At 54.0% G+C, this 22,874-nt stretch overlaps 1 protein-coding gene across 1 annotated transcript; it reads right to left on the bottom strand.

The window, feature by feature from the left end:
* Positions 1-8,008: 8,008 nt before the first annotated feature.
* RAPGEFL1 (Rap guanine nucleotide exchange factor like 1) lies at positions 8,009-22,874 on the bottom strand. The gene is made up of 15 exons (XM_075561781.1): positions 22,269-22,874; positions 19,350-19,425; positions 18,328-18,469; positions 18,020-18,117; positions 15,087-15,199; positions 14,675-14,842; positions 13,182-13,279; positions 12,947-13,069; positions 11,962-12,140; positions 11,774-11,864; positions 11,301-11,351; positions 10,922-11,009; positions 10,688-10,752; positions 10,256-10,310; positions 8,009-9,972 (listed from the first exon to the last, which is right to left on the bottom strand). The coding sequence occupies exons 1-15, from the start codon at positions 22,786-22,788 to the stop codon at positions 9,848-9,850; spliced, it is 1,992 nt and encodes a 663-aa protein (XP_075417896.1). The 5' UTR covers positions 22,789-22,874; the 3' UTR covers positions 8,009-9,847.

The raw sequence follows: 22,874 nt of genomic DNA, 5'->3' as shown, positions 1-22,874 counted from the left end.
CTTGGGTGGAGAGCAAATGGTTTGAGACTGATTGGGGCACGGAATGTGCGGATTTGCTTGATACAATTGATGTATGTATATGTAGGGATTGTGATAAGAGTTGTATGAGCCCCTAATAAAATGTAAAAAAAGAAAAGAGGAGAAAAAAAAGAAAGTGATTAGGGCAAAGAATGTACAGATGTGCTTTATACAATTGATGTATGTATATGTATGGATTGTGATAAGAGTTGTATGAGCCCCTAATAAAATGTTTTTTAAAAAATGTCAGTTGAAATGAAATAACGTGTTGGATAGGTCTGTAGCGACAGACCTCTTTAAAATGTTACAAAGCCAACATGGTAAAGTTGAGGGTCACGGAAGAAGAAGCCCTCGCTTGTGTGGATTGACACGGTGGCTGCAACAACGGGATCAAATACAACGATTGTGAGGATGGGGCAGGACTGACAGTGTCCCTGTAGTATATAGGACGACTAAGAGTCAGCGCCGATGTGATGGCCCCCAAGAGCAACAGGGGCCCAGTGGCATCGTGGTCACCCACGGGGCTGCGAACCCCAAGGCCAGCAGTTCAAAACCACCAACCAGTTGCTCCTCAGGAGAATGAGGGGACTGCTATTCCCACCAAGAACGACAGTCTGGGAAACGCACAGGGGCAGTTCCACCCCGACCTGTATGGGGTCGCTGTGAGTGGGTATTGACCCAATGGCGGCGAGAATAGCAGCAAATGTAAAATAGGAAAGAAGCAGGATAAGAGGAGACTAAAGACACAAGTCGTTGGTGTCAAATATTCAACCTATGCTCTGGAATAAATCCTCTTAGTGGCCAAAGAGCTTCAAGAATTCCCCAAGAAACGCTCTACTCCCTCTCCTATGCGAGGGCGGCGACCTCCTGCAGCCCGGAGCGCGGTGAGCCCCAATCTGCGGTGACACCTGGTGGAAAAGGCTGGAAAAGGCTCCGAAAGTACCCTGTGCTGGAGCAAGTCAGGCCAGGCTGCTGCCTAGGGGCCAGGGTGGCAAGACTTCATCTTACACGCTCGGGACACATTGCCAAGAGAGCTCAGTCCCCGGAGAAGGACAGGGTACCCTGCTTGGTAAAGTGGACGCAGGCCCTCGACGGGGTGGGGCGGGCGGGGGACGGGAGGCATTGACGCAGTGGCCGCATCCGAAGGCTCCGGGGAGGGAGACCGGTGAGGCTGGCGCAGGCCTGCACGGGTGGCTATGCACCGGACATCCACATCCACCCCTCCTCCCTCCCCGACACATGCGCACCCCCTCGAGGGCATTTTACAAAGTACATTCACCCTTTTGAGGGGGCTTTGTGGGTTCACTGTTCGGTCAGCCCTTCGAAACTGCCAGCCGTTCCTCGGGGCAAGGATGAGGCTTTCCAGCCCAGCAAAGACGGACAGTCTTGGAAACTCACAGGGGCAGGTCCAGCCTCTCCTACAGGGTTCTGTGCCTTGCAATCAACTCACTAGCAGGGAGTCTGTTTGTTTGTTTGTTTGTTTGTTTGTTTGGGCGGTGTTGATTCATTGTTGGGCCAGTCTTGAGGGAGTAATGGCACTAGGTGGGTCCATCCACTCTGCCCCATAATCCACAGAGCCCTTTTACCACCTTTAGTCCCTCAGTCGCTTTCCCCACGGGAGAGGGAACAGCACAGCACGGGTGAGGCAGAGGGAGGGGCCCACTAAGATAGTCTAGTACCAGACGTCCCGCATTTGGCGGGACATTTCCGATTTTTAACAATTTTTCCCTCGTCCCGCGGTGTTTTTAAAAAGTTCCAATTTTTGGAAAGAATGCACAGCAAGCTAGAGTACACCGTTTCCGGCTGCCATGTGGCTATTTCACCAGGATATGAGTTTTATCAATGGTGTCCTGCTTTACCAATGTTAAAATCTGGTCCCCTAACCCTAGTGCAGCCTAGCGAGCCTAATGTGGATGTCTGTCCACTCTTCGGACGCCTGGGTAAACTGTGTACTCTGAGGGTGGGGTGTTTGTTGCTTCTGTTGCTGTTAGCTGCTGTGACCCCATGATTTCTTGGCAACCCCGTGTCTAGCAGAATGGAAAACGGCCTGGTCCCACATCTCCAGGGTCTATGGCAGATGGGACCACTGTGGATCACAGGGTTTTCAACGACTGGCTTTCAGCAGTAGATCAAACCTTTCCTCCTACTCCATCTTACCAGGAAGCTCCAAAGAAACTTCTTCAGTATCATAGCAACACTGTGTCCAAATGGCCAGACTTGGGTTGGGAGCTTGCCCTCTTTGTGCCTCTCTGTTACACTAGCCCTTGAAACCTCAATTCTTCATCTCAAAGCTGAGTTCATAGAACCAGTCTCCTGATCTTATTGTGTAGGTTAAACGAGATGATGGACATAAGGCAGGCACACTTCCTGACAGAGCGCACCCTCACAGACGCCATTGTGACCATAGAAAGAGAGCAAACCACTGATGGGGCTGGAAGGTGGCTGCGAGAGAGGTAAGGGGCCTCATTCATACCACTCCCTCTGCCCTCCTGGGGCAGAGTGGAAGCAAGGTCCGCTGCCCTGGCAATCCCGCTGGGAGTTGTGGGGTCTTTGAGGGTGTCACCATCACTCTTCGAGGACATCCGAAGCTCTCTAGCCCCTATACCTCTGGCTGCCCAAGTGACCAGTCCAAAAGACAGCACGAGGCCCCATTCCTGAGCACCGCCCAGTCTGTGCCCCGCTCTCATCCTGAACTTTCTACCGCCCCACTGTGGCCCACCTGGGCTTCAAGGCCTGGGTTCTCTCTTCACAGAAGTTTCTTCTTCTCCCTTTTCCCACCCTGGTGGCCCCAGGCTAGAAGGGAAAGTCCTTGGTTTAGTGTCTAGAGCACTTAGCAATTTGTGTCTTGTCCCACTCTATTGGCTCCTGTCCCTTTCAACCTAGTCCTTCAACTAAAACAGTGGTTCCCAACCTGTGGATCAAGACCCCCCTTGGGGGTCGAATGACCCTTTCATAGGGGTCGCTCAATTCAGAACAGTTGCAAAATGACAGTGATGAAATAGCAATGAAAATCATGTTATGGTTGGGGGTCACCACCACATGAGGAACTGTATGAAAGGGTTACAGCATGAGAAAGGTTGAGAACCACTGAACTGAAAACATTCTGGTGGGTGAATACAAAATCAAATACAAAATCTATACGTACTGTCAGGCAGTGACAGTGCTTGGAAGAAAATGAAGGGGGTAATAGAGTAGGAAGTGGGGGGGCTGTAGACTTTCTTCAAGGAAGGCTCAAAGAACAGCCAAGGTCAATCCTGGAGACAAGGGGAGGGGAGGAGAGGGGAGAATGAAGTCAGAGAAGAAGCTGGAGAGTGGAGAGTTTCACCTTGACCTCAGTGTTCTTGAAACAATGGGAACTGTCTTGAGCCAGGTTGTTTTCATTCCAATGTCTTAACAAAAGCACAGCCAGCCTGCTCCTTGGAGAGAGGGTGTCAAGGCTCCTGCATTGGGCATGCTACGGGGCACTCAGTCCGGGAGAAGGACATCAGGCTCACCTGGCAAAGGCCGAGGTGAGCCAAAAAAGAGGAAGCCCTTCAGTGAGATGGCACGACACAATGGCCACAACATAGTGATGAGCGTGAGGACCGAACAGGGTCAGGAGGGTCACTGAGTCAGCACTAGCAACTGCACCCAACAACAATGGCGTCTACCTCACAGGAACCAGTCAACAAACACAACTGCACCCACTGGGACAATTCGCGCTATGCATCACCTTGGCTAGGCTGTGATTCTCAGTGGTTTGGCAGATATTGGACAGATTGGCCTCACATAATGTACATAATTATAGATAATGTAACATACAAGGGGGTATCGCTCCCTCAAAAAAAACCCTGGCTGTGATGTGAGCGGGATAGTGCATTTGGAGTTTGTTCCACCAGGTCAGATTGTTAGAGGTTCTGAAAAGATTGCGTGTTATCAGCATGTGACAAAAAAGCCTGATTTATGTCAGACTGGGGACTGGTTTTGCCACCCCCACAAGGCACCTGCTCACGCAGCCATCTCAGTGAACCAGTTTCTGGCAGACGACAACATGCCTCTCTTGCCCCACGCACCTGACTCACCAGACCTGGCTCCAAGCGACTTATTTTTGTTTCCTCGAATGCAGAGGGACGTGAAAGAGCAGCAATGTGTGAACGTAGAAGAGGTGAAGAAAGAAAAAGGAAGACGAGGTCAAGAAATAACAGATGATTTTGAAAACTGCTTCCAGGAATGGGATCACAGATTTGACAAATGTGTTAAGGGTAATGGAGAGCACTTTGAAGACGATAAGGTTGTTTTGTAAAAAAAAAAAAAAAAAAGATACAGCTTTGAAAATCAAATTGGTTTTCTTTGGATACCCTCTTGTATATATACAATGTATATGGTGTAACATATCGACATACACATAATGGAGACAGTGTAACCATCTCCATTTTGTGGTCAGGTGTGAGCAGTCAATGAGTTGAAAGGTGAACTCTTTGAAAGTCCAAGAGGTCTCCCTCTGACTAGTCTTCCCCCACTCCCTCTCTGGCTCTCTCAATAGTGTACCCAAGTCAAGTCCTTCGGATGTGAGCCAGCAGCCTGATTACTGATTGCAGACTTTGGAATTCACCAGCTCCTGCACACCGGTCAGCCAGTAGATCGTGGTTTGACCTGGCAGTTAGGGTTGATCAGCTCCTGAAACCACAGATGAGTCAGGAGAAGCCTCTCGCCTAACACCTGACCCATAGATTTTGGACTTTCCAGTCTCAACTGTGTGAGCCTGCCCCAGAAATGAATCTCTCTATGTACAAGGGGGCCTCAAAAGGTTTGTGGGAAAATTCCATGATGTTTTAACCCCATTTTTCCCTAACTTTTTAAAGACTTCCTCGGATATTTATATGTATCCAATCCACTGCTTCTACTCTTCTAGAGAATCCTGCTGAAAACACAATTATGTAACCCCGACCCAAATCACAAGATAGAACATTTCTATCACCCCAAGGGACTCCTCCATACTCCAGTCAATATTCTCCCTCACCCCATGAAGTTACCATTATTGCTAACTTTTAACCTCATAGTTTTGCCTGGTTTTGAGCTTCATGGAGAACCTAAGCATACAGTATGTTGTCTGGTGTATCTGGCCATTATCACTCACTATCATGTCATTACAGGTAATAGAGTTAGTTCTTTTTGATTGTATGTTCTTGTTGTAGGTCATTGAGCTGACTGTGGCCCCTAATGATGCTGGAGGACAGAGTAAACTCCCCCATAGGGCTTCCCACCCTAGGCTGTCATCTGTACGGGAACAGGTCCCCAGGTCCCCCTCCCTGTAGAGCAGTGGTTCTCCACCTTCCTCAGGCCGTGACCCTTTCATAGTTTCTCCTGTGGTGGTGACCCCCCAACCATAACATTATTTTCATTGCTACTTCATCACTGTCCTTTTGCTACTGTTATGAATCGGGCGACCCTCGACAACCCCAGGGGGTCGCGACCCACAGGTTGAGAACCAACTGCTGCTATGGAGTGACTGGGAGGTTCAGACCACCAACCTTTTGACAGCAGCCAAACACTTAGCCACTGTGCCTCCAGGGCTCCTTTCCAAGCATGGCTCTAGTACAACTTGTTTGTCCATCCCAGTTGAAGGACACTGCTTCCCACCCACCCCGAATTCCTGTTCATCAGTGCAGTTGCTACGATCATTGCTGTACAAGTCTTTCTCCTGGAGATATACTCAGACATGGACATGCAAGGTCACGGGTTAGGCATACAGTCTTAACAATTCTGCCAAAGAATTCTCTTAAGTGGTTGTACCAATCCATACTCCCATCAACAATCTGAAAAAAATAAATTTTTTTTAAAAAGCCTTATTTTCCCTCCATCCAAACATTTGGTATTCTAGCCTTTTTCATTTTCGTCACATACAATATGACTGAAGTTTTTAATAGACCACCTGGCTGCAATGTAGAGCGCCAACCAGTGGTGTCAAGAGTGAGTCAGAGAAAGGGTAGAATTGATATGCCTAGCTATGACTTCAGAGAACAAGATTAATAAAATTATTGCATTAAAAAAAGAAAGAAAGGGAGCCTTGGAGATCAGGTGAGAGGGAAGGATGGTTGTCCAGGAAAGACATGCAGGTGGTTTGGATTAGTGTAGTCCTAGAGGGTTCTTAAGAAGTGAGCCAATTCAAGGTATGTTCTGGAATTGTAGCTGTCAAGGTTTTCTGATAAGGGAAGGATGAGAGAAAGGGCCTTCGAGACTTTTTGCTTTAAAAAAAGGATAGCATGGCAGCAAAGTGTGGAGAAGAAACTGGATGGTGCCCGGCTATGCGAAAGAATAGTGCCCGGACAGTGTAAGACATAAGAAAACAATAATTTATAAATTATCAAGGGTTCGTGAGGGAGGGGGTCAGAGAGGGAGGGGGGAAACGAGGAGCTGACATCAAGGGCTCAAGCAGAAATCAAATGTTTGAGAATGATGATGGCAACAAATATACAAAAAGTGCTTGGCAATGTATGTATGGATTGTGATAAGAGTTGTGTGAGCCCCCAATAAAATGATTTTAAAAAGAATAGCGCCGGGGGATTTAAAGGCTTGTCTCCAAACGAGCTAAGTTAGGTGTCAACTAAATCCACATGGAAGAAGCCTGTGATCCAAGGATTGTAAATAACAAAATCCAAATCCAGAGGAGGGAATGGTAGCAGAGCTTAAATTGTGAACACCTGTTTTACAGAAGGTTACGGATGGTAGTGGCAGCCCCCAGTCCATTTCAGGGTCCACATGTGGATTAAGCCTCTGGTGAATGCCCTCTGACCGTAGGTGAGGCATGTGGATAGCCTTGCTATCAGACGGTGAGCAAAGTCAATGACGGTACATAGTTAAGTTCAAGTGTAATACCTTACCATTTGATCTCTCTTTTGACTCATTTAAAAGTTGTTTCCAGTAAATAAATAAATGTTGTTTTAGTTTGGGGTTTTTTAAGTGAAGGAGAAATACACGTGGCTTAAGTGTCTGGTGAATTCCCTTTGGCCAGGGACCAGAGATTGAAGAGTCCTGGGATCAGGCGGCAGGCACTGGAAAGTGGCTTAGAGCAGATACAGTTAGGATAAAATGTAACTCCTCATTTGATCTCCCTTTTGACTAGTTTTACATTTGTTCTGGTTTTTAATATTTGGCTTTCCTTTTCTATTGAGGCTTTTGCTTACTTTTTAAGATGATGCTTTAATGTTTGTTTTTACATGTTTTTCTGTAATATAAAATCCAGGATACGTAAATCCAGTAAGTAGATTCATGGTTCCTTGGGGGAATGGGGGTATGGCAGCGGGAGCAAAATGGGGAGCTAATAACAATGAGTACAAGAAACTGTTCTAAAATTGACTGTGGAGATGTTTGTACAAGTCGTCTTAATACGATTGAACTGTTGCATCGTGTCATGTGTGAATTACAGGGCAATCAAACTGTGGAACAAGAGGGGTGGAACCATGTTCGGAGACGGGAAAAGCGGAGGGAGGGACCCTGTAGACCAGGAGTACCCAGTTTTCCTGGAGCCCGATGGTTGTGTTCTCAATGGCCTTGATCTCCGTGCACTGGCGGAGTAGCTGTGCAAAAGAACTCCTCCGAGGTGAGGGTGCCTGTCTGGGGTGGGCAGGTCTGGACTGCAATTCCCAGGCGAAGGTCCCTTTGTACTGTGAGTGGTGGGGCTCCTTAGAGCCCCCCTCTTCCTTCACCAGCCCTTGGGCCCATTCTCCCCAGGGTGACTCTTGCGTGTAAGCATCGGGTTGGGCTCCATAGAGTTTTCCTAGAGAGACTCCGCAAGTGGACTCAACCCGCCCGGCTCTTGGCTAGCAGCTGGCCCATTAACGATATGCACCGCCCAGGGTCTCCTCTTCGGCTTTACGGAGCTGGGCTTACGTGAGGTTTGCCACCTGGAACGTGTATGAAAACATTCACTCTTCTGAGACCAGGCACTAAGAGAAACACCTCCATGTGAGCTAAGTGATCACCTCTTCTCAGCCACCTTTTGGAATCCCGAGGCCCTGGCGTCAGCTGGCCAGTGGCTGGAGTGCCCACAGCGGAGCGGTCTCCTCGCCCCTCCCTCAGCCCTCTCTCAACCACTGAGACACAGAATGGCGAACAGCAGGTGGCTGGGTTTGCAGACTTTATGTGTTTTTCTCCCCCCAGAGGTTTCTGCCAGGATAACGGAGCCTCTTCAATACACACGGTTCACTCTGCTAAGCTGTGGGGTGTGGGGTCAGGGCCAGGAGGCCCCAGGGCAGGTGACATGGCTGCACCAATGGGTCCCAGTGTCTGGGAGGCTTTTGGGAGCTGGCATGAGATTACTGAGGGCTCAGGAAGAAAGGTGGGCAACTAGGGGAAGAGGAGGCATCAGCAATTGTAGGGAGGAGTGGGGGAGCAGGGGTGGGGTGATGGCCTGTTTGTAAGGGAGGGTGGGTTGAGATACAGCGCTTGTGTGTGCTGGGGCAGGGCAGGGATGTCGTAGACTTTGTGTGTGTGGCACGAACAAGACAGACCGCTGTATAAAAGGGACAGGAGGACTGTACAATATATCCTATGATACAATGTTTACATATCATACAGGCTCTTTCCCTCAGAGTTTTAAAAAATAAATGTACAATTCCAGAGCTTTTGGTAAAAAATATATACACCTTGGAGCAGGAGCAGCAGCTGCCTGTGCTACCTCTGTGGCTGCTGTCCCCCCTAAGGGAGGGAAAGAGGTGGAGCCGGAGGAGGGAGGGTGAGGCTGTGCCAGGAGGCCCTGTGCCCCTCAGCCTGGGAGGCCCAGAGCGGTGGAGGAAGCCGGGACAGAGGTAGTAAAGGCATTTCAACAAAATCCAGTCTCGCCTTTACAGTCTCTGTTGGCCCCTCTCCCTGTAACCTGTCTGCCCCAAGACAGACCCACTTCACTCTAGCTCTGATGGGGAGGAGAAAGGGGGAGTTCGGATGGACACAGAGAAAGAGAGAGAGAGAGAGAGAGACAGAGACAGAGACCATGTGGTTGGTGTCAGACACTGGAGTCAGAAGGAAAAGCCAGCTCCCTTCTCAGCAGCGAGACAACCCCTCAAAAACATGACTGTGGGCAGCTGTCACCCCAACACCTGATACCACGGCCTCTCACCTCACTGCAAAAGACAAGGAAGGTCCTGTGGGCAGCGGAGACCTGTGTTTCCCTGAGCGTCTTCACCCCTCACCGGAGCCCACCCAGGGACCTTCTGAAGGGCTGGAGGGGGAGGGGTTCTCACAAGAGCTGACAGGTAACCACTCCCACCTGCCTCTGCTCGTGCCCTCCGGGGCAGCTTCACCTGCAAGCCTGGGCAGGAGGGGCAGGAGTCCACAGGGTAGCACCACACATAGGGCACATTCAGCCCCTTCCCTCAATCACCAGATGCACTCGGGCTCCGTTCCAGAGGACACGCACACGCACACGCAGGGCAATACAGTATTCCAAGGGATGGTAGTCCAGTGCCCCAGCCCTGGGCAGAGAGAAGGTGGTAGAGGAAGTTCCACTCTGGGAGACTGAGGGTGGACAGCTTTCCTTCCTGCTCAGGAAGAGGCGGTTTGAAACCATATCTGGAACGGCCCTGGATACAAGGAGACCGGAGAAGGAGATTTCCACCTCCTAGTCCCGGCGAGGGGAGGTGGGGAGGGCCCAAGTGTGACTTAGGCCAGGCGCGGCGAGGGGGAGAGAATGGCAGCAGGGTGAACAGGCTTCTGAGTCTGAAGGTAAGTCTGTCCGCGTTCCCATGGGGCTCCCGGGGAAAGGTGGCAGCTGTAGGCTGGGGCGGGCGGTGTGCAAAGTGCTTAGTGCCAGGCGCCCGTGGGCCTGGTGTGGGGCTGGCCGGCCCCTCCACTCTCACTGGCTGTTGGCCTCCAGCTTGTAGGAGAGCTCAAAGAGAAGGTTCTGGTTGTCGATGACCTGGAACTGGCGCACGTAGGCCTTGGTCTGCAGGTGATGAGGGGAGGCCTCCATGTCCAGGCCTGGGGGGGAGGGGGCGTGTAAGGAGGGACTCAGTCAGCTTCCTGGCCCTGCTCGCTCCCTGCCTCCTCATACTCGGGCACCGGGCAGGGGAGAAGAGGAGAGGGTGCCAGGTGGGAGCTGTGTTGGGCAGGAGGCCCTGAGAAACGGCCCAGGAGAGAATGGACGGACACCTGGCAGGCTTCGGGACGTGGATATTGAAGCAGAAGCTCTCCCCCAAACCCTCCCTTCCCAGTCAAGGCTCTACCTAACTGATGCTGTGTTCGCAGAACCCCGGGTACTCACAGAGGGGCCGGCTCCGGTATTTGCGGATTGTCCTCACTTTTTCTGCCACAGAATGCTGGGAGATGCCAAGGAATGAGCCCTAAGCCGGGCACAGAAAGACCCTCCCCCTTCCATGTCCCCAGCCCCCAACTCTACTGGGCTTATCCTCTCCAGTTCCCCCAGTCTGCAGAGTCTTGAAAGGACCAAAGGAGGGGGTGTATTGGGGTGCCAGGTGGGAGAGAGGGAGGTGCCCCTGAAGTGCCTGTCAGTTCTGGCACCGGTGGGTGGGTTACCACAGTGATGCCTCCCGGGAGACAGGCAGAAGTCTGCTAGGCAAGCCGGGCACCACACAGGAAGGCTGCTATCTTTAGGGAGGTGCCAGGAGGAAGGGGGCAGGTGCCAGCCCTCCCCACCACCCCACTCGTGGGACCAAGAGTTGGCAGTACCACTCACCAGCTTCTCGATGTTCACCAAACCATCTACAAGGGTCTTACTGCCCTCGTGCAGGAATGTCAGGTCTAGAGGGCAGGGAGAGAGCAGGGCGGAAGGTGAGGAAAAGCCAAGAGCCGAGGGGCAAAGGCCATGTACTGAGGGCCCCTCCCCTCCCCCTGGAAGCAGGGTTAAGGAACTGGGCAGGGTTGGGGCATGGGATGGGACAGCTGCAGTTTGGGAAGGAAGACGCCTCACCTTTGAGGATCAGAGGCACAAAGGGAATCACGGGGGGCTTCATTTTGGAGATGACTTCTCGGTAGCTCTTGTGGTTCCTGCAGGGGTCCTAGAGTTCCACAGATGGATAAGCCAGACTCAATGTGCCCCATCACTACCTCCCCCACCCCCCTGCCCTGGAAACGCCCCCATCAGAGAGAGAGACAGCTGTGTGGGTGTCTAGTTGGGGGCAGAGGGGGACAGGCGACAACCCCTTTCATCCTCCCCCTTCCAGCAAGGTGGGGCAGGGTCCAGAGGGTCCCAGGTAGCAATAGCCTTGGAAGGGAAGGATGACACTGAGGGCTTGTGGGGACAGAAGGTCTCTGAGGCACAAGTCCGCAGAAGAAGCCAGACCACTCACCGTGAGGTTCTCAAATTTACGGAACAAGTTCTTGAATTTCCCTGGCAGCTTCTGCCGGATTTGAAGGAGGGAGAAAGGAGTATCAGGAGGCTCCTTAGGCTTCTGAGTAATCACCCCGTGGGGGTGGTGGGGGTGGGCAGGCTGTGCTGCGCCTGGCAGGGGGCTGGGAAGCTGGTGCTTCGAGAGCGAGAGGTAGGACGGGCTCCTGGATGAACTGGGAGAGCCTGCAGCACCCCGCGGGCGGCCTTAGGCCTGTACACAACGGGGTGCCACTGAGCGCCCCCTGGAATCCACCGGGACAGCCCCCCTGCCCCAGGAGGCAGGAGTTCTACTGATCGGCACAGTGATATGTCCGGAGCCACGCCGCGGGTCCTAGGGCTGAGTCTGAGGGGAGGCCAAGACCCCCGAGGAGGGATGGCTGGGCCGGCGAAGGCGGCCGAGGAGGAGAGGAAGGGGTGGGGCGGGCTCCTCACCTCCCAGGTGAGCCGCAGGCGGCTGACCGCCGCGTTGTCCAGCCCCATGACCACCGCGAAGAAGGAGAGCAGGTCCTGGTTCTGCTTGCAGCTGCAGGGCGGGGCGGGGGCGGGGTCAGGGCGGCTCCGGGGCCCCGCCCCGCCCCTCGGACTCCGCCCCCTCCCCGCCCCGCCCCGCCCCCGCTCACATGGCCGCGATCTTGATGAATTTCTTGAGCAGCTGCGCGCGCTTGCCCGGCGAGTCGCAGAGCAGCACCTCGGTGGCCACCCAGTGGGTGACCTCGCTGCAGCGCTGCAGCAGCAGCTCCAGGTTGGCAGTCTCCCGGCGGCCGCGCTCCCCGTGGAACACGTAATCCACGAACTCCAGCTGCGCCCGCGGGGGCGGAGGGGCCGCCAAGGCGGCGGGTGTGGGGGCGGGAACGGGCAGAGCATCGGGAAAGGCAGGGGGGGGGATAGACAAACAAGGATCGGGCGGGAGGCAACAACAGAGATGGGGGCGAGGGAAGCCAACGTTAATTAACAATACACCACCGTGGGTCATGGTGGGCTGCGAACCTCAAGATCAGCAGGTCGAAGCCATTAGCTGCTCCAGGGGAGAAAGAGGAGGCTTTCTACTCCAGTAACCAGTTACCGGGACAGCCCTGCTTTGCCCTAGACTGGGTGGTTAGGGGTCAGGACCCCTCCATGGCACAGAGTTTGTTTGTATTGAACACTGGCTGGGTCGCAGGCCCTTGCTTGCTGGCTGATCAACCTCACAACCACCATCTGATAGACTTCATGACTTTTCTTTCTTTCACCTTTATTCAATATGAACCATGGGCCAGGTGCCACTCTGCGTTGCCATGTGGCAGCTGGGGGGGACAGCGTCTTAGGGTAAGACCAAACGATGCCCACGGGCATGCAGAGAGTGGCTGCTGGCCAGAGTTCTAGGAGCGCCGTAACTGGGTACTATTGTTGTTAGGTGCCCTTAAGTCCATTTTTAACTCCGTGACCTTGTGAGGGAGAGGAACTGCCCACAGGCTTCCCTCGGCTGTCATCCTTAGACTTTTTCTTCCCTGGAGTCAAGGAGCCACTGACCCTGCCTCGGATGAGCAGCTGAGCGCTAAACCATGGCCCAAGCAGGGGGCTTTAACTAGCTACGTCTCCCTCGGGTCCCCGTGCCCTCAGGCCCACCTCGTGCACACATCGAAACAGCTCCCAGTGGAAGGCAGTGAGGTGGTTGGCCACGTCCTCAGGCTCTACTCGGTGGATCTCTGTGTCACCAGGGGAGACCTGGATCTCCTCAGGAAGGGGCACCTAGTGGCAGGCAGGGTACAGGGACTGGATTCTGGGTGGCTGGCAGAGCGAGAGATGGCCCGCAACTACCCTGAGCCCTAGCTCTCGGCAGGCCTTGGGCAGGAGTTCTTACCAGGGCCTCGTAGCTGTCCCGGGTGCAAGCAAACAGGTGGCTGTTGATGCCCAGCGTGGTGAACACACAATCCTCGGTCGGCTGCAGGAGGACCTTCTCTGCAGGAAGACAAGCGCCTCAGCTTCAGCCCCAGCCCCCTGCCCCAGGCCCCTCTGTACACACCCCCACCACCTGCCATCTGGATCAGTCCCCTACAGACACCCCCAGACACTTAAACCAGCCCCCTTCACACCCCACCAACTACCTGGACTGGTTCCCTCCATATGTGACCTGCCACTCCCCTCGGCCAACCACCTGGAACAGTCCCTTCTGCACACATCTGGTCCCTTCCACGCACACCCCGGCCACCTGGACTGATTCACTCCACATACCCCCAACCACCTAAACTGGCTGAACTGGTCCCTCCCGCCACCATCTGGGAGAGTCCCCTCCAACATTGCCACGTGCTTGGCCTGGTCCCCTCTACTCCCCACACCAGCCACTGTTGCCTTTCCATTGAGACGTCCTAAGCCGACCCTCTCCGCTAATGGGACCCGCAATCAGTCTGTGGCGCTCTCCGTTGAAACTGCAGCTGGGTTTGCACTGACATCTGCCTTTTGATCCTCAAGTTCTTTCCTAGTGCTTCTCTCATCCCTGTGGCCCTGGGAAAGCAGGACTTTCCCCTCCACCTGTCTCCTCGCTGTCAACAAGTCCATTCTAGCCCACAGCCACCTCCAGGGCAGACCTGAACTCCCCTGTGTGTTGTCGATGCATTCAGTCTTTCTAGGAGCAGACAGCCTTGTCTTTCTCCCAAGGAGGAAACAGGTAGGTTTGAACGGCTGACCTTTCAGTTAGCAGCTCAGGGATAGCCTTCTACAACCCAGGTTGCTAAGGCACTAGCAACCTCTGACCCCTGTGGAGGGCGGTTGTAGGCATTCTCTCGCTCCTCCAGCCACCCACAGCTGACTCATAGCAACCCTGGAAGATGCAGTAGAACTGCCTTGTGGGTTTCTGAGGCTGTTACGGAACAGAAAGCCTCATCTTTCTCCCGTGGAGAGGCTGGTGGTTCCGAAAGGTTGACCTTGTGGTTAGTAGCCCAATGTGTAACCCACTACATTCCCAGGGCTCATCAGGCTCCCTCCTTCCAAACCAAAACTCAGTGCCATCGACTTGCATAACCACCACACCACCAGGGCTCCTGGGGCCTCCTCCTTGAGAGACGGAACAATTAGGCTGAGGCTACTCTGCAGGCTCTGCCGTCCCTACAATCTCCACCCTAGAGATAAGCGTGCTTCTACCGCCTGATACCCAGGTTCTCAGAATCGGTGCTTCTCAAACTTTAATCTGCTCTGGAAGCATCTGAGGAATCTTGTCAAAATGAAGGTCGAAGGGTGGGGGCCCAGCTGGTGCCCCTGCTGCTGAGCCCAAGACCACACCGGAGCCGCAAGAGCCTAGCATCAAGTCTTCAGCCTTGCACCCAGAGCTGGGCTTGGGTCTCCACACCAGGGTCTCACCTCCTGAGGAGGCCACAGCTACCAGGATGAGGGAATCCTCACGCCCCGCTGGCTCCTCCGAGTACTGCAACTTCTCCGTCACGGAGCCCAGAATGTCCTGTACAGATGCCGAGAGGCGGCTGCGTATGGTCACGTAAGAGTGGTCAGGCATGTAGACCCGGCAGAAGACTGGACAGAGACAGGAAAGTAACTAACTGTCCTTTAGAGGTCAGAGCAACCACATTGGTACAGCCCCCTCCCGTGCACCTCTCTGCACCCCATCCCACCTCCACCCCTGAATCATTGGGATCTCTGAAGAAGGTGCTAGGAGATCCCCCGAGGGCATCCAAACACCAGGGGAGCCCCACAGAAACATCTGCTGCCTCCACCCGAGCCACTGAGCAAGTCCTTCCCATGTCACACCCATGCTTACTCTCATCGGAGCCCCGGAAGGCCACGCGGGTCTGCAGACAGGAGTCGATTCGGCGGAAGTGGCGGAAGAGCGGCTTCACCTGCTTGTTGGGCAGCTGGCTCTCCTCTGGAATCCTGGTATGGACATAGCTTGGCATCAGCAAGCTCTGCCAGGTACATGGAGTGCTAGGCAGGCAGTGTCCAGCAGGGACATTAGGATTGAGCTGAGATCCATCAGCACCGTGTTCAGAAGGTGGTTAAGGGGGTCAGAAGAGAAGACACCAGCAAAAGACAACTATCCAAGGATGTAACTTAAATCAGAGGCCACCCCTTCTGAATTCTCTGACCAAGCCAGCCTGCCAAGACAGGTCCCTTTGTCACCTGAACGCCTCTAGAACATTGGGGGAATATTTGTTGATGTTCATGCTTTATCTCTTCCGTAGGACTGAGAGCTCTTGAGAGCTGGGGTTGATTCTCATTTTTAATTTTTTGAATCCACCAGGACCTAGCAAATGCTTGGCATATGTCAGTAGGCCAATTGATACTTGCTGAATGTTGTCAACAAGCACTTCACAGCCTGGGAGGGAGACAGACATGCACCCAGGTCCTTCTGACACCAGGACCAGGCAGCATGTGCTTGGCGATATGATAAAGGCACAAGGAGAGCTGTGTGGGCTAGCGGGAGGGAGAACCCTATTCCAAAGGGGAGGTCCGGCACGCTTTCCCTGGGAAGATGAAATGGGACCTGAACCTTGAGAGACAATAGGAAGAAAGGATGGGAGGAGCGGGAGGAAGAGGACATTCTAGGGTGGACAGTATCAAAGGGGGCTTCAACAAATTTGTGGAAAAATGTAACTGAAAGAGAACCACATTTCTCCACCAACTTTTTGAAGCCCCTTGTAAAAGACGGCAGGAAATTGGGAACACACCGGCATTCATAGAATGACAGGGGTACAGGAGCTGTCGTAAGTGAAGGGAGATGCAGGAGATGAGGTGAAAAGGGGGTTGGCCATTCTGCTGGGACACCGCAACTTTGCCTTATGGAGGGGAAGCCATGGGCGCTTATGGAACAGGAGTGTGATGTTGCCGTCTGTAAGGATGGACGATCGCTCTGGTGTCAGCATTGAGGGGAGAGAGGGGGACATAGGAATCCAGGTGAGAGAGACTGAGGCCTGAAGGAGGATTGGGGGACGGGGGAAATTGGCAGGTAGGGGAAACGGAAAGGGTCAGAGGGAGGGAGGGATGGCATTGTGTGCCGAGTCTACTCAGATCCATGGAGACCCTATAGAAAAGACGAACTGCCCTGTAGGGTGGTGCTAGGCTGAAGTCTTTATGGGACCAATCTCTAGGCCATTTGTCCCATGGAGAGGGCTGGTGGGGTTGAATGGCCAACATTTGGGTTCATAGCTGGGCACTAACCACTGTGCCATTGAACCAAAAAATATATATATCAAACCCACGGTCGGGAGGTCCATTCGAACTCCTAATGACCCCTCATCGGCTTTCCAAGACCATGACTCTTTATAGACGCAGACTTCAACAGCTTTCTCCCGAGGAACAGGTGGGTTTGAACTGCCGACCTTTTGGTTAGCAGCCCAGTGCTTTTACCACTGCATCAGCAGAGCTCCTAACAAACACTACATGCATGTATATCTCGTTACCGTTACAGAATTCTGTATAAGTATAAGGTCATACATTGACATCTAACAAGATCATGGAAAATGGCATTTTGAGGCCCCTCGTTGCTATCCAGCGGATTCCAGCTCCTCCTGGGGAGGCGACAGGTGCCAGCAGAACTGCTCCCAGGGCCTTCAAGGCTGCTGTGACCTCCAGAAGCAGACCCCCAACCTCTGGGGGGGTTGAACTGCCAGTCTTCTGACTACTAGTCAGACGCTTAACCATCTGTGCCACTTAGGGACTATCATGTAGCTACAAGGGGGTTTCAAAACATTCGTGGTGAAAATTCCACGATCTTTTCGTTCCATTTTCCCACAAACTTTCTGAAGCCCCCAGCCCCATACACCCACATCCAGACATAACTCATTGCCGTGAATCAATTCTGACTCCCAGCAGCCCTGTGGGACAGGAGAACTAACGCATAGGGTTTCCAAGCCCTTGGGGAGTGAGCGCTTCCCCGCTGGGCCGCCAGGAGGGCTCCGAAAGGTCCTTTCACTGTAGGTGGCTCTCTAAATCCAAGAGGGTCTAAGGGTTGGAAGACCGAGGTTGAGTGCCTCACAGTGGGGGGGCTTGGTTGTCCCACATACTCTCCTCTTCAAGGGGGCTCAACCCTAGCTGTGTGGACTGAGCCACACACACACACATTACTTTTTATATAGTAATATACAGTAAGATCTGTGAAAGGTGGGAACCTCTCAGAGAAGAAACACTTGAATGTTTTCCACTGAAACAAGCTCCCCGGAAGTGGCCTGACTTCACCTGCCCAGGGCAGAAACGCTGCGAGGCGGGGAAAACCAAGGCCGCCTGACAAGGCCGGCCTGACAAGGTCCGGCTGTCATTGGTTTCCCTGTCTACGTAGATTACTGTTGAATAAATAATTACAAACAGATAATTAGTTTCCTCATTCTTTTGCTACCATCTGTGAACTTGAGGTTACTGCATGTCTGTTGGACTGGTATGTGGGAAACACGATACCATGGCTTGACACTGCCATCTCGTTCCCATTCCGCATTCAGTGATGTCACGTTGGTACCTTGACCATCAGACACAGCTAGAAAATTTACACCATGGGAATTGGCAAAAGCTATCTATCGGCTCTTTTTTTCCCAAAAGGGCATTTCCGACCACAGGTTGACAGATGGACAAAGGAAGAACCAGAGAGTTCTGGAGCTACCTTTCAGTAAGACAGACCACCACGTTAGGGCCAGAACGCCAGAGACAGCCCCTATAATAGGGGAGACCCCGCTTCCCACCCCTTCCCCAGCGACTCCTCCTCACTTTAGCTCCACGGTCTCCACAAGCTGGTGCAACCTCAGGGTGTCTTCTCGAAGGTCCTGGTACAGCGACTCATCCTTCATTATCAGCAGGTACAGGTCCTGAGAAGAGACGGTGAAGGCAGAGGGTCTTAGCCCAAAGAATAACTCTCCACAAAGCCTGGATGCGGCCTCCATGCCTTTAAGCAGAGAAGACCTGCTAGAAGCGAATGCTCCCCAGTACCTGCCTTCATGGAAGAAAGGCATGGTCCCATCCAAAGGGCCCCTTCCAGACCACTCGCCTGCCCGCCCACTTCCCTTCCCTGAACCCACCTTGATGATGCAGCCAGCCCCCTCCTCCTCCTGCAGCAGCCCCTGGTAGGTGTCCAAGAAGTGGAGGAGCATGGCCAGACAGGCCTGCTTCCGACCCAGCCCTTCGGGACCCTCCATGCCCCCTGCCCAAACAAAGCTGACCCTAAGTTAAGGAAAATCCCGAGGCAGGCAGACTAGAGGCAGCTGGACTACAGAGATAGAGTTTATCTGTATTCTCTCCATCTGGGGCCCAGGAAACAGGAGGTCCGGAGGTCTAGTGCCAAGGCCCTCCACGCCCCACTCCAGGGTTTCCCTCAGGGTGCTTAGCGATGGCACCCACTGGACTTCAGCCAGCTCCTACCTGGTAGGATCTCATCTGAGATCCTGCCCCGACCCATCCAACTTCTGGGCAGCCCAGGGCCTAGAGTTCATCATGGGCCAATAAAGGTCAATGGGGCTTGTCCATGGTCAACCTGACCATACCTCAAGGTAAGGACTGATGTTTCCAAGAGAGATTAGGAGACCCAACTCAGTGACCTGCCATTTGAAACGAGGTGCTAAAGTGATTTGAGGAGAGGCCCTCTGCTTATGACTAGACCATGCAGTGGCTAGTCTCCGGCAGACCTTACTGGAGCACAGTCATGACCTAATGTTTACATCAGACCCTGTAATAACTTACCAGATGTTTGGAGTAATCTGGGATCGGGGTGGGGGGGAGCGGCCCTCTTAATAAAATAATAACACCTCATTCCTGTACGGGCATCTGCAATCTCTGGAGCACGCCCACCTCTGCTATCAGCCCGATCTTCACACAGCAGGGCAGGTGATGTTTACTCCCATTTTACAGACAAGGACACTGAACCCACAGAGTGTTAGAGTCCCTGGAAAAAGTCACCCCTGAGCCAGTGAGGAGAAAAGCAGGGGCTGAGGCCCAGGTGTGTTTCCAGAGGAAGGATGGAGGCTCTGGCCTCTCCTAGGGGAGGCAGGGGCTGGGAGGGCTCCCTCCTGAGCCTCCTTTTGCAAGCTCCACAAAAGGATATTACTGGTGTAGCTCCTGTAGAAATTTCTCCGTGGGGAGGAAGAGAGAGTGGGTAAGGACGATGTCATCCACCAGGAGATCTGTGGAGAGCAGTGTGCGCCCCCAGGGTCAGAGGGCACTTCCAGGGCCAGACCAGAAGCCCACCAGCCCCTTTCATGCCTCTGAGAGCCAGTTGACTTTAGCCAGGCTGGAGCCCCAATTACCTGCTCCAGCAGGCACTGCATACACGTACATGTGCACACGTGCTTGCTCACACACAGACACACACACGTGAAGATCCTGGGCAGCCGCTGCGGGGGTGGAGTTGGCAGCTGCCAAGGCAGCTGGAGGGAAGGGGGGCACCCTCTGATGGCCATGCCCACTTCTCTTCAGTATGTGGGAAGTTAGTCAGATAATACACTAAGGTTGGGGCCTGTCCCAAATAAGAGGGAGGCCACAGAAGGATCCCTAGTCAGAGAACTTCCCGACACAGAGGGCCAACAGTAGATTCCCAGTGAGGCTCAAGATCCCTTGGCCCCTCCCCACTCCCTACTTAATAGCTTTGAGTTCCAGCTAGGCAGGTAAGAACCAGCCCCATTAAAGGCTGAGAGGGAGCAACTGTCATCTCTTTGATCCCAAGCTTTAAATAGGAACCCTCTGGACCTCTGGGTGCCCAGCAATGGAAGAGTTAATGATGGGAGGGTGGAGGGGAGTGGCTCTTCTCACCCACCCACCACCCCCTTTCCCCTCCACACCCCTGTCTGGGCCTGGTCCTGGCTCAGCCAGTCAGCCAGGTACAAGGTCGCCCTGACTTGCAGCCAGCCCTGGGGTGGGGCAGGACTGCCTGGCACACATAGACAGGCCGGGTGCAGGGAAGGAACCAGGTGCCAGGTGCCCTCACCGGGACAGGCTAGGCCAGGTCCTGAGGCACTTCCTGAGGACAGCCCTAGGCCTCTGATGGTCCTGGGATCACCACTGCCTGACCTCCACTTCTACCTGGGACGGGGGAGGAGGGGAAGCAGAAGCAGCTCACTCACTGCCCCTTTCATTTCAAACATGAGAAACTGAGGCCCTGAACTAGAAGGGACCTGCTTGGAGTTGGAACAAGAATCCAGGCTCCCAATGCTCTTCTGTTTATCCTAACAAGCCTGAGGTAGTCCAAGTGCCAGGGCAGAGCCTAGTGGTCAGGTCAGGTGGGGACTGCCTAAAAGTGTGAGAGGCTTCTGCTAGGTTCACATGCTGGGAGGAGACCAAGATGACCGGAAAACATTGATAATATTGGGAAACATCAAAGGGGCAGGTTATGCTGATTCTGGTCCACACTGGGACTAGTTTGGGGTCCTCCATCACAGTTACTCTACGGATCCAGTCCGCCTGGCCAGAAAATCTGGGTTACTATCAACGGAGCAGTGTTATCCTGCACAGAGTCTGTGGCATCAAGGCCCGAGAGGGAAAACCTCTCCCTTCTCTCTGCTTCAGCTACCTTGCTGTGCTCTTAAAATGAATCGGCTCCCAGCCCTGACACTCAGCTCCACAGATGGGGATGAGGACTTGGGATTCCTGATGTCCCTCCCGGACTCTTTCTCTCATGGGGGAGCTAAGCCAGAGCAGAGGCAGAGAAACACAGGGCAGAGGCTGCGATGGGGGCTCCAGTTTGGCGTCTGCCTCTTCCAAGGCAGGCTGTGGTCCAAAGCACAGCCTCCCCAGGGAATGTGTCATAGAGAAACAGGGTGTGTGGTGTAGGCGGGAAGTTATGGTTAGGAGAGCTGTGTGTGTCTGATATTTTTCTAATTAAATCCAAAAGGTGTCAGCTCCCCAGGGCAACTGCAGCCTGAACCAAAGGAAGGGACCCAGGTCTCGAGAAAAATCTAGGGGAGTGAATTCCCCACTCCTTGTACCCGGGTTAGTGCTCCCTGCAGAGGGCTGAGAGGAAAGTCACACACACACACACACACACACACACACAGAGAGAGAGAGAGAGAGAGAGAGAGAGAGAGAGAGAGAGAGAGAGAGAGAGAGACTCACTCCCAACACTCAGACCCTCCTGGATGTAGTGAAATGCCTACTACTAAAGACCTTCAGAAGCCCTGGTGGCTCAGCAATTTAGAGCTTGGCTGCTAACCTAAAGGTTGGAAGTTCAAACCCACCAGCTTCTCCTTGGGAGAAAGACATGCTACTCATCTGGCATCAAGACTTACAGCCTTGGAGACCTCTGGGGGCAGCTCTCCTCTGTCCTATAAGGTCACTTGTGAGTGGGAATCGACCAGATGGCAGCGGGTTTGGTATTTCTAAAAGACCCTTCGGTTTTCTGCCTCAATCACCAACCAGCCTTTTGGGGCCTCACTTTCCTCAGGAGCCCCTGAGTAGGGGTGCTAAGGTGGGGGGTGGATGGTGAAATAGCATCATTGTTTAGGGACATGCCCATGAGGGTGTGGTTAGTATTTTTTTAGAGGCCCTGTGCTGAGGCCTGACACGGGAAGGGCCAATGTTGCTTAGACTCTCAGATGCCTGCCCAGCCACTCTCCCTCCCACCCCACCTACAATACACCCCTGTACCCAACACCAAAGGGTACTGAGGCCCTAGGCCTTTTTGGCACTGCTTCCACAGAGTGGGTAGCCTAGGCTTCTAGACAGAACCAGGGACCCTGTAAGGCCTTTCAAGTCTTTGGGTGCCTCTGAGGGTGGCATGGGCTGCTTCCATCTTCCTGTGCCAGGCCCTGATTTTGAGCCACAGAAGGGTGTAGGCAACACCAGGCATCCATGGAAGTGTGTGGATACTCTGCCCAGTGGCACACAAGGGTGGCTTGAGGGGAGAAAGGGCTTCAGCTGTGCCTACCTCCTTCAGCGAACCCCTTAGCCCACCCCACCACCCAAGGCCAAGGAAGAGGAGCCAGGCTGTAATCCCCCCACTAGGGAAGGGAAAGCCAGCTGGGCGACTCCTTACCTGAGGCGGAGCTGTCCCTGGTGGCCCCTCCGGCCAGCCGCTCCAGTACCCGGTTCAGAAGATGCTCAGGCCTCTCGGGAGCACCCAGGGGAGCCCAGGGGGGCGAAGTCAGGGGTTCTCCGGGAGACAGCTCGTCGGAGGAGTAGGAGGAAGGGGAGCGCAAGGGGCCCCCTCCCCCAAGCGGCCCGGGCCCAGGCACCTCCTCCAGTTGCAGCCAGCAGGGTCCCCCGCTGCCCGGCTCCTCCACGACCCCCGCGGGCTCGCCCCCGTCCTCCTCTGTCGGCGGCTCCAGCCCCGGCTCGGCGGGGGGCTCCCGGAGGAACGCTGGGAGCAGTAGCCGAGACACGCTCTGACGCCGCTGCAGCGGCCGCTGTCCCCCCGCTGGACCGCCGCCCCCGCCAGGCCCCCCGCCCCCGCCTGGCCCCCCGCAGCTCCCCGGACCCCCGCCGGGACCTCCTGCCACCGTTCGCCCTGCCAGCTGCGACGTCTGCTTCTTCAAGAATTTCTCCAGCGGCTTCATGCCCCCCCCGCCCCCCTCCTCGGGGTCGCCGGGGGACCCAGGTGTCCCAGGCGCGGGCGGGGGGGGCGGGGACACGATGCTCAGAG

This window comes from Tenrec ecaudatus, chromosome 10 (assembly GCF_050624435.1).
Source record: "Tenrec ecaudatus isolate mTenEca1 chromosome 10, mTenEca1.hap1, whole genome shotgun sequence".
Classification (NCBI taxonomy): Eukaryota; Metazoa; Chordata; class Mammalia; order Afrosoricida; family Tenrecidae; genus Tenrec; species Tenrec ecaudatus.
Note: the sequence above shows the minus strand (reverse complement) of the source record. Positions and strands in the feature narration are given on the sequence as shown.

What these genes read in the sequence shown, in the direction of transcription:
- RAPGEFL1 (XM_075561781.1), bottom strand. Translation starts at nt 22,788, where the DNA reads ATGAAGCCGCTGGAGAAATTCTTGAAGAAGCAGACGTCGCAGCTGGCA. An exon ending in GGGCTGGCTGCATCATCAAG is followed by an intron (nt 18,118 to 18,327) that starts GTGGGTTCAGGG and finishes GTCTCTTCTCAG; the next exon opens with GACCTGTACCTGCTGATAAT. An exon ending in GGGACAGCTACGAGGCCCTG is followed by an intron (nt 13,070 to 13,181) that starts GTAAGAACTCCT and finishes GCCTGCCACTAG; the next exon opens with GTGCCCCTTCCTGAGGAGAT.